At 44.2% G+C, this 11,697-nt stretch overlaps 1 protein-coding gene across 1 annotated transcript; it reads left to right on the top strand.

The window, feature by feature from the left end:
- Positions 1 to 8,450: 8,450 nt before the first annotated feature.
- LOC110925138 lies at positions 8,451 to 8,930 on the top strand. Its single transcript, XM_022169109.1, has one exon. It carries the CDS (start codon positions 8,451 to 8,453, stop codon positions 8,928 to 8,930), a length of 480 nt encoding a protein of 159 aa, XP_022024801.1.
- Positions 8,931 to 11,697: the final 2,767 nt, after the last annotated feature.

The following is an 11,697-nucleotide window of genomic DNA, read 5'->3' as shown; positions in this document are numbered from 1 at the left end:
CACCGAACTACGACTTCACCCCGAAGTCATCACCCCATAATTCCCCACCACCCTCCCGTCACCCTAGTCCACCACCAGTTCACCAAATGGCCGAAAACCAAACTGTCCACCAGCGTTCCACCGCGGGTTTTACCGCAAACTCACCCATCACCCTCCCTGAAATCACCAATGATAAGTCTTGGCAAATTCCTTCATACATCATGACTGCCATTAACAAATCTTGTCAGTTTCACGGTCGTGATGATGAAGACGCGCCAGCACATATCAACCGTCTCACCCGTCTGTGTAGCACCTTCGGCATCGAAGGTGTGAATCTTGATGCCCGCTATCTCCAAGTCTTCCCCTTTTCGCTTGCTGGCCGCGCAGCCACCTGGCTTGACTCGCAGCCGGCAGGTACTTACACCACTTGGGCTGGACTTAGAGATGCCTTCCTTGCTAAGTATTTCCCACCTGCGAAGGCCTCCCGCCTTCGAGATCAGATCCATTCCTTCAGAATGGAGCCTGACGAACCTTATCACTTAGCATGGGAGAGGTTTCAAACATTGCTCTCGCGTTGTTCCCAACATGGACTGTCGGATTGGGCCTTAGTAGAAAAATTTTATAATGGTCTTACCCCTGAGTGCAAGGCCCGATTCGACACATCCGCAGGAGGCCACCTAATGGGAAAGAAAACTGTGGCTGACTGCAACGACCTCTTTGAGAGCTTCGCTCATGCTGATATAGATCATAGTGCTACCGGCAGGAATTCCAATCCTGTGATTACCTCCTCATCTTCTCGAGAAGTGAATCAAGTCGTTTCAGACTCAAAGGTAATATCTCAGCTTGACTATATCACCAAAGAGTTGCTAGAAATTAAGAAGAAGGTAGATAGATGCGAGGTTTGTAGAGGGGGACATGACACCATAGATTGCCCAACCATCACCCTAGAGCAGGTCGAGTATTTAGCAGGTCAAAATAGGGGTCCAACTAACCCGTTCAACAATAGTAACTCTAATTGGCGTGCTAATAATTATCGCTCCTCAGGTAACCCCCTGGTTTTCCGTCAGGTCAATACCAAAGTAGGGGGCCAGGTTTTTATTCTAGTGGGGGGTCGGGTCAAACAGGTCAATTTGCTAGTTCAGGTTCAGGGGGGCAGTTTAGAGGTGAGGGGTCAAACCAAGAGGTTCAACCTAAGAGTGAGGGGTCAGGGGGTAGTTTGTCTAGGATAGAGGACCTTCTTTCCCAATTATTGGTTAAGGACCAGGCTACCCAACGTACCTTAGAGGACCACGCTACGCTTTTAAAGAATAATCATTCAAGCTTCTTAGACCTTCAAAGGCAAGTTGGGGATATTGCACGCCAGTTGCAAGAACGACCTCCCGGTCAATTTTCGGGCAACACAAGGCCCAACCCATCTGGCTCTTTGAAGGCAATTTCGACCCGTAGTGGTAGGACCTTAGGAGAGGTAGTGAAACCCGAGAGTGTTGAGATAGAAGATGAGGACCCCGTAGATGAGGAGATTGAAATGGAGGCGCCCGGTAAAGTGCAACCTAGGTTAATCCCAGCAAGTACCGCACACACCGGGGCGCCTTCGAGTGAGAAGAGTGTAGGAAAGAAACCCGTTCAAGTCGTTCCTTCACCGAATGTTGATATTTCCCGTGCTCCTTTTCCTTCCCGCCTTAAAAATCAAACCTATTCCAAAGAGTACGGGAAATTTTTAGAGATCTTTAAGCAACTTAGGATCAACCTTCCATTCATAGAAGCTCTCCAATCCATGCCCAAATATGCAAAGTTCCTAAAAGACCTTCTAAAACGCAAGGATAGGTTAGGAGAGGTTTCTAACATCCCCCTTAGTGGAGGATGTTCCGCCGTAGTGTTGAACAAGGTTCCGGAAAAATTGACGGATCCGGGCCTTTTCACCATCCCGTGCTTGTTTGGGAGTGATACCGAGTGTAGGGCCCTAGCCGACCTAGGAGCGAGTATTAACTTAATGCCATATTCTTTGTATGAGAGGTTAGGTCTAGGAGAGTTGTCACCTACACGCATGTCTTTGTCGCTAGCCGATAGGTCCGTTAAGTATCCACGAGGCATTATTGAAAACCTTCTAGTCAAAGTGGATAAGTTCGTCTTCCCCGTAGACTTTGTCGTTCTTGATATGGAAGCCGACGAAAAGGTTCCCATCATTCTAGGACGCCCATTCTTGTGTACCGCCAAGGCCATCATCGATGTCTTCGACAGGAAAATCACACTTCAAGTCGGCGAGGAGAGGGTCACTTTCGAGATAGCACGCTCCATGGAACACCCTAGTGGTTCCGATGATCTTAGTAGTCCTTGTCATTCGGTCTATTTCATAGAGTCTTTCTTATCGTGTGTTGACCATTGCTTTGACTATATTAGTGGAGCCGACCTAGTTGAGAGTAGGATAGACGAGACAGTTGAGAAGGTAGAGGAGGTTGTTAGTGAGAGTGAAGAGGTAGACGAGGACGAGTGGGTCCCCGAGGTGCTAGAATTGAGTGAAATAAAGAGTGAGAGTACACCTATAGAGAAGCCCGCCCCTTTAGAACTCAAAGTCCTCCCGTCCCACTTAGAATACGCTTTCCTAGGTGAGGGGTCCGAGTTTCCCGTCATTATTTCGTCTAAGTTAGAGGAGGGAGAGAAGGGTAGGCTATTAGAGGTGTTGAGAGTGAATAGGGAAGCCATTGCATGGCTTCTTTCGGATATCAAGGGCATAAGCCCCGCCTATTGTACCCATCGGATACTCATGGAAGATGACTATAAGCCGGTGGTGCAACCTCAAAGGCGCCTTAATCCGAACATGCAAGAGGTTGTTAAGAAAGAGGTTCTTAAGTTGTTAGATGCCGGGGTGATTTACCCCATTTCCGATTCACCATGGGTTAGCCCGACCCAAGTCATCCCAAAGAAGGGTGGGATGACGGTGATCATGAATGAGAAGAATGAGTTAATCCCGTCCCGTACCGTTACCGGTTGGCGTGTATGCATAGATTATCGAAAGTTAAACGACGCCACCCGGAAAGACCACTTCCCCTTACCATTCATTGACCAAATGTTGGAGCGTCTAGCGGGTCAACAATTCTATTGTTTTCTCGATGGATTTTCGGGTTATTTTCAGATCCCCATCGCCCCGGAGGATCAAGATAAAACGACATTCACATGCCCTTACGGCACTTATGCGTATCGCCGCATGCCTTTCGGGTTATGCAACGCTCCGGCAACTTTCCAAAGGTGCATGGTAGCCATATTCCAAGACATGCTTGAGACTTCCATGGAGGTTTTCATGGATGACTTCTCGGTTTATGGCACCACTTTCGACCAATGTCTTTCTAATCTTGATAGGATGCTTAAGAGGTGCATAGAGACAAATCTTATGTTGAATTGGGAGAAGTGTCACTTTATGGTGACGGAGGGGATAGTGTTAGGACACAAGGTGTCAAGAGAGGGAATAGAGGTGGATAGGGCCAAGATAGATACCATAAGTAGATTGCCTCCACCTACTAGTGTTAAGTCCGTTAGGAGCTTTTTGGGTCATGCAGGCTTTTATAGGCGTTTTATAAAGGATTTTTCCAAAATCACACGCCCGATGACTAGGCTTTTAGAGAAGGATGTACCTTTTGTCTTCGACGAGGAGTTGTAACACCTCGAAATTTTGGGTCCAATAATGTGTTAACACGTGTCATAAGTTTACACGTGGCATTAAATATTAAATAAAGGACTAAAGTTGACAAACCTTGAAAGTATGTAAATTCGAGGGTTATAAATGTCAAGCAAGGGTAAATATACTGTGTAGTAACCCTAAATGGTGCTTGTACCTTCAAACGAATAAATCATGGATCGTACGGAAGCGAAACGCGGAAGAAAGTGAGAGATTACAAGCTACAGGGGTTAACCGTGTCAACATGTTTAATTATACCTCTGAGTGACCCTTTAACGCTCCCGAGGCTTTGTAACAGTATTATACACTCACTAGAATATACTGTATAAATTCCGCGAAGTTCCGCTTTAAAACGAGAAAGATACGATCGAATTCGTATGAGAAGGGTTAAAAGCGTCAATAATGAAAGTTAAGGCTTTCAGAATAATTAAATAAACTAACCAGGGACTTAACTAAGCGAGTAAATAACACGAGGCCCTTAGCAGTAAATAATCAAGGGCCAAATCGCAAAGTTACCCCTTCAAAATCCGAAAGGTCAAGTTAATAATTACTAAAGATTTCATTAATAATTACTAAAGATTCTGTTATTTATTACCTAGATTTAGTAATGATTATAAAAGATTCAAAAATCTTGAAAAATAAACCTAACGCGGGCCGCGTAAGGGTTCGGGTTAAGTTGAGGCGGGCCGCGAGCCTATGATTGAACGCGCCTGATTTTTAAACTTCAGGCGGCCCGTAATATGTGTATGGTTCCTCCATGCGGGCCGCGTCAGGCGCCCAGATGCAGAAACATACTTAAATTGGCTGTTCAGCCTTCTAAACGCCATGAGATGCATTTAAATCTTTCCAATTGACCCCTAAACAACCCCTAAGCATTAGGAACACATGCTGGAAGGTTGTGGTTAGTTGGGGGACTTGTGTGTCAAAAGTTGTGGTGAAACTTTACTATAAATAGGCATACATAGTTCACAACTTAGAACACACCTCACAACACTACTTCTGATCATTCTTGGAGCTCTCAAGCTTCCTTCTATATTCCTAAGTCTTGCATTAAACTTCTGTAAGTTGCCTAACCTTTTGTGGTCTCGTTTTTCAATGGTTTTAGCTTATAAACCAAACCGTCGTAATGAACGGTTGTCGTAGCAATAATTCACAAATGGTCCAGTGAATTGTCGGATCAAAAGTAGTTATGAGTTGGTATTTATGTGGGTAATAAACCCCTAAAGGGGTTCCCTCTGATCACCGCTCTAACTATGTCGAATGTCGAGTCAAACGTGCACTTAAAAAGTCAACAGAAGGTCATTTTGCGATTTCTTGCATAATCTGTAATTTAGCTGATATGTAACTTGTTTTGATGTTCGTAAAACATGATATTAAGTATATAAACTTGTCTAAACCCGTTTGATTCGGCCATTTGCCATATTGACCCGGTTCGGAACCGAAAGTCGCAAAAGTTTGACTTTTGCTTTGACTACGGTTCTGACCCATTTTAGTACGATATAGATATACCTTAGGACTCTCTTAGGACCAGGTTACATGATGGTATAACCCTCTGTGACCGGTTCGTGGTTTGTCCGAGTCTTTTACGCATTTCCGCTAATTACTTAAAAGTTGACCGTAACGCCCTTTATAAATTTAAACGAGATTTTCGGACATGTGAATGGATCATGACCTTGGTTACTGAATTCTAAACATGTCCCTAAAATTTCATGTCAATCCGAGGTCCAGAATAAGAGTTATGCCAATTAGCGCAAATTGCGAAACTTTAGTAATTAAATAGCGCAATTAGCATAACGCCTATCTAAACCCGGATTTCGACACCAAAACTTTTACTCGCTGATGTAAAATAATATTTTGGGATTTTTAAAGATTTTTAATTATTTTTACCTTGCTCATAACCTGCGGTTATGGCTACGGTTCGATAAATACCGAATATGCCCTTTTCGGCCATAAATCGAGTTCTATAAGGTCTTTTGACCCGATTCCAGTTGCTACTGATTTTAAATAATAAATAAAGTATTTTAGACTTTATAAACTGATCGGGAAACTCAGATTCCCTGTAGAACTCCAAAACCTCCTTAATAATCTTTAAAAAGACCGAAATACCCATACGGGGCATATTATTAAACTTAAACTCGTTACGGGCATTATGGAAGGTATCCTACTGATGCCACAACCTCTTTAAAGTATATTGGCTTAGGAAAACAATGTAGGACTCTAACGGATACCCGTTGCATCCTTTGCGCGCACGGTTCGGCTTATGTAACTAGTTTACATAATTTAGCCGAAACGGGTCAAACTATATGTTTTAACCCCAAAAATCCAGAGTATGATTATTATACCCATATGAAACAAGTCTTCAAACTTGTTGGGTCAAAATCACACTCCATTCACGGTTTTCGCCTTTCACGCGATTAAACCTTAACAATTCTTTAAGACTGACCGGTCTAAGCTTAGGCTTAATTAAAGACCCGTTAGCATTCTAATTGGTTATTTATACCATCGTTCCAGACTAGAGCCTTCCGGTAAATTGTACCTACGCTTACTTAAGTGAATACGGCTGAGTTATTATTCTTGCTATTTTAAGACAGGAGCTAGCTCAGGTAAATACTCTTAACTTATTTCCCTATATGGGCTTGGGATACGGTATAATAATACCGCTTGGTCGGGTATTGAATATTTAATCGGATTGTGATTAAGTTATTGAGGTAACCCGGTTTGATCTGTATTGTTTGAAATAAAAGCCTTTAGGGGTTAATGACCATGTCCCGGATATCCTTGACATCATTGTATTATAAAATGGTCACGTCTTATGCACGGGATGTAGGCATACACCTGACAGTTGCATAAGGGAAACGGTATCTCACGCTCAGTGGGCCTATACTTGTGACGTGTCTGTTAATCTTGACTCGGTTTCTACATCGGGCCCTGAACGTACAACGAACATGTAAATCTGTATACAAGATCATAATTATGATTGTCTCAAGTTATAAAAGATTTATTTTGCCTCTGTGCATTTTAATCAAAGTGTCAAAATAATTTGTGCCTGGTGCATCTAAATCAATTTTCCTAAACTCTTTTCAAATGAGTCAGTTGAGTGTATTTACCAGTGAAAACTGACGTATTTTCAAAAGTCTAAGTGACAGGTACAAGTACGTAATAGGCTGGGAGCTGCTCAGGACATTAATAAGGAATCTTGCAAGTACTAGGCGTCTAAAGTCTGTTGAACAATTTCTTTGATTTGATTCACCTGTGGATCCTTTACTTTCCGTTGTAACACTTGATATTATTTCATATTCGGAACGTAATATATCTATCTTTTGCTTCCGCTGTGCATTCATATAATTGTGTGGTTTGACTATATTGTTGCCAACTACGTCACGATAATCCCCCACCGGGCCCACCGGTGATACACGTGGAAATCGGGGTGTGACAGGAGTGCATCAAGGCGTTCGACTTCTTGAAAGAAAAACTTGTTAGTGCCCCGATACTTGTTTCGCCCAATTGGAGCTTACCTTTCGAGCTCATGTGTGACGCAAGCGATTATGCCGTAGGTGCGGTCCTAGGTCAAAGAGTCGATAAACACTTTCATCCGATCTACTACACGAGCAAAACTCTAAACGATGCTCAAGAGAACTATACCACGACGGAAAAGGAACTCTTAGCCGTAGTGTTTGCGTTTGACAAGTTTCGCTCATATCTCGTGCTTTCTAAAACCACCGTGTTCACCGACCATTCCGCTTTGCGATTTCTGTTTCAAAAGAAAGACGCAAAGCCGCGTCTTATTAGATGGATTCTTTTGCTCTCCGAGTTCGATATAGAAATTAAGGATAAAAAGGGAGCAGAAAACGTGGCCACCGACCACTTGTCACGATTAGAGGATCCAAAGAGAGAGGAGGTTCGTGAGGATTCCATAGGAGATACCTTTCCCCACGAAACCATAGATTTTGTTAGTGCCGAGGTAGAGGGTTTGCCATGGTTTTCGGATTTGGCAAACTATTTGGCAACCGGAGATCTTGTGAGGGGTATGTCCTACCAACAAAAGAAAAAGCTTCTTAGGGAGGCTAGGAAGTATATTTGGGACGACCCTTACCTATTTAGGATAGGTGGAGATAGAGTGCTTAGGAGGTGTGTCTCTAAGGAGGAAGGTCTAGACATCCTTAGACATGTGCACGAGGGTTTAACGGGGGGCCATAACGGGGCGAATGTGACGGCACAAAAGGTTTTTGATAGTGGGTTTTATTGGCCAACGGTAGTTAAGGATGCCGTAGAGTTTGTTAGGACTTGTGACCGTTGCCAACGTACCGGCAACATCTCATCCAAGGATGAAATGCCTCAAAATCCCATCCAAGTCTTGGAAATCTTTGACGTATGGGGCATTGACTTCATGGGACCTTTTCTATCTTCAAGTGGGAATAGGTACATCCTCGTGGCCATTGATTACGTTTCAAAGTGGGTCAAAGCTCAAGCTTTGCCCACCAATGATGCCCGAGTGGTGGTGAGATTCCTTAAGAAGTTGTTCACGCGTTTCGGAATCCCTAAAGCTATCATAAGTGACCGTGGCACGCATTTTTGCAATTCCGCCATGGAAAAGGCACTTGCACGCTACGGTGTCACTCATCGTCTTTCCACCGCATACCACCCGCAAACTAGTGGCCAAGTAGAGAATGCTAACCGAGGGGTGAAGAGAATCTTAGAGAAAACGGTAGGAAAAAGTAGAAAGGATTGGTCGGAAAAGCTCGACGACGCTTTGTGGGCATTCCGTACCGCCTATAAGACACCATTAGGCACCACACCCTTTATGATCGTGTATGGCAAAGCTTGCCATCTTCCGGTAGAATTAGAGCATAGGGCATTGTGGGCATTGAAAACCGTAAACCTTGACCTTACCGAAGCCGCAAGGAGGAGATTCTTCCAGATTCATGAGTTGGAAGCATTGAGGGATGCCGCGTATGAAAGGTCTTGGAGTATCAAGGAGAAATCAAAGGCATTGCATGATAGGAGGTTGCGAGGTTTGAAGGATTTTAAGGTAGGTGACAAGGTACTTTTGTTCAATTCACGTTTGAAATTAATAGCAGGGAAATTGAAATCGAGATGGAATGGACCGTATGTGGTGAAAGAAGTGTTTCCGTACGGCACGGTTGAGCTCTACGATGAAGTAGATAAGGGAGTTTGGAAAGTGAACGGCCATCGCTTGAAACATTACTTGGGAGGTCCAATTGATTCTACCGAAGAGGAAGAAATTCCTCTGGAGGACCCACCCACCTTCGCCGAACAGTAATTGCGTAAGGCTTCGTTTGTAGAGTTTGTACCGTTTGTAAATTGCGTTATTTCTTGTGTTTTTCGTAGTTTTTGTGTTTGCGTCTTGTGTGTTTTTGAGAAATTTTGCAGGAAACTACCTTGAGGAGCTGGAAATTTGAGGAAAACGAGGTTTTAGGTAAGTCCCATACTTAGAAAAATTTTGGGATGATTTGGGAATGGGTTGGTAAAACATCAAAATTTTTCTAAGGCAAGAAAGTGGAAATTTCACGTAACATTCTGTCCAAAATGGCCAGTAGCGTAGCGCGATGCATCCACCTTCTCACTCGCGCTACGCGAGACCTTTGGGGTTCATCAAACGGTTTTTGAACCAAGACCCTTTTGAACCTTTGAACCCTTCCACTTGACCTCTTCATTCGCGTAGCGCCACACCCTAACCCATATCACTCGCGCTACGCGAGTGACATGAACAATCAGAAAAAAAAAAATAAAAGCCCTAATTTTCTCCCCAATTTCAAACCACATCTTTTTCTCCACACTTCCGCCGATCACCCATTACCTACCTCCGGCCATCTCCAATCATCCAACCACCTCCCCACCTTTATCGCCATTCACCAAGTACCACCATCTCCTTTATCCGCCTATCACCCACCACTTAAACCCACACCGTTCACCACCCCTTCAGCCACCACCACTTACACCACCTGTGCTCCGCCGACCTCCGATCAACCACCTTTCTTCCACCGGCCAACCGACCACCGCCTTTCCCTCTGTTGCTTTTGATTCGGTCACCTCAGGTATGTCCCTGCTTTATTATTTGTTCCGGGTCAGTAAATCGAGTCGAGTCCGTTGTGTCAAGTTGCGTCTAAAGTTTGTATATGTGTCGGTGTTGATTCCAGTTTGGTCTGCAGGTTGTCCAGTATAGGCGTGTTTGTTTTGTGTCGTTTAGTGTCGTTAGATTGTCAAGTCTTATACTAAGTCTGTCATATCCGAAATTTCTGCCTTTCTGAATATTGTGCTAGGGTGCGGGTGGCATGGGTTGGTTTTGACATGTTGATTGAGTTGAGAGGCGTGAGGTTGGGGGTTTGATAGCTTGTATAGGGGAGGTTTTGTCCGCGGACTTATTAATCATGTTATTTGGACGCGGACGTGTGTTAGGATAGCATGCACCTCAAGTGTGGGGATGTGTTGCGCGAAATTTCACAAAAAATTCAAACTTTTTTCATCAAAACCACGCGCGCCGCATCCATTGCTTCCACAACTTCAGAGTTGTTTGATATTCTCGGCACTTGGGATTGCTCGAGGGCGAGCAAGGTGCCGGGAGGGGGTAGAAGTGTATGTTGCGTCATTTGTGTCGTGTTTTGCGTCGTCTAGTGTCGTTTTCAGTTTATCGAGTCGTCTTAGAGTTTTTGTCCAGTGTCGGTTTGCGCAATGTACATCGCTTGATCATCGGATCGTTTCGCTCGTACTCAATCTCCATTCGGGCGAAGTTCGATCCGATTTTCGAGCCGATATGCGTAAAAGTCGCTTGTATCGAATAACGGCCGCGAACGAAATGCTATACGGCCGTCGTTCGACTGTATTTTTTTTATTTATTATTATTTTCTGAAAAAAAAATCAAAAAATTTAAAAATCCAAAAATAGTTTGTTATTACTGATGATCTGCTTGTTTTGTCTTGAATATCAATTGTTTTGCAGATATGGCGAGTAGTTCTAGAGCAGGTCGGGCACGAAAAAGGGCTGCAGGGCAGACTGCACCGGGACAGGATCCGGTGATTATCGAAACGCCCATTATTCAGATCGCAGAGGATGATCCCAATCTAAGGAAGATTGAATACTCGTCATCAGACAATTTCATACCGGATCAGTTGATGAATAGGGCAGTGAACCATCCGATCCTTAAGTTTGAAGAAGATACGTATGAGTGGGATAAGTTTAAGAAATTTAAGAAAATGGCACTACTTCAGCATAGGGTGATAAATTGGGAGTGGTTGACTGAGATAGGTGCAGAGCAGGAGGTTAGGGAGTTGTTAGGAGAGAGGTTGATAGACGCGATGAATTGCATTGACCCTCAGTATGTAGAGCTTGTGTTAGAGTTCCACAGCACGTGGATGCATAAGGAGGGTAAGTTTGAGCAGGGTAATGCGTTATCGTTCAGTTTCGGTAGGAAGGTGTACGAGATGAACGTACCTAGGTTTGCGATTATTTCGGGGTTATATACTGAGGATGAGGTTAGGAGACCCGAGTTCTCGACCTGTTTGAGGGGTGCGTATTCGGAAAATAGGAAGTATAGTGTTGGAAAAAGGGAGTTGAAGGCGTTCTGGGAATCGATTTCGGATACGGAGTTTGGCCAGACAAATCTGATTTCGACGGTTAGGAATCCGATATATAGGTATGTGTTGAGGTTGTTAGCGACGACGTTGGTTGGGAGGAAGTCTGGGGAGAACAAAGCCAACTGGATTGAGCTTTTTATTTTGATGTGTAGGGTGCAGATGAGAGAGTTTAATTTGGCCACAGTGTTGGTAGATTCGATTAGTCGAGGTAGGAGAGGTGGCGATAGGGCTAGGTTGGATATGGGCCCCTATATTACTAGGATTGCATCACATCTTGGGGTTTTAGATGTATATCAGCCTCAGTTCTTGCATAGGGGCCCGACGACTGCGATTTTTGGGTTAGAAGACCTGCACAAGGCAGGCATCGCGTCGTGGGAGGCACCGTATGGTTGGGAGCCGATTAGAGAGGGTCCACCTGTTCAGCCACCGCAGAGAGGGCCAGTAGATGTTGAGCCA

Source organism: Helianthus annuus, chromosome 17 (genome assembly GCF_002127325.2).
Source record: "Helianthus annuus cultivar XRQ/B chromosome 17, HanXRQr2.0-SUNRISE, whole genome shotgun sequence".
In the NCBI taxonomy this organism is placed as follows: Eukaryota; Viridiplantae; Streptophyta; class Magnoliopsida; order Asterales; family Asteraceae; genus Helianthus; species Helianthus annuus.
This window is presented reverse-complemented; position numbering and strand designations above follow the sequence as displayed.

Bases quoted from the DNA above. Each gene is read 5' to 3' on its own strand.
- LOC110925138 (XM_022169109.1), top strand. From the start codon at position 8,451: ATGATCGTGTATGGCAAAGCTTGCCATCTTCCGGTAGAATTAGAGCAT.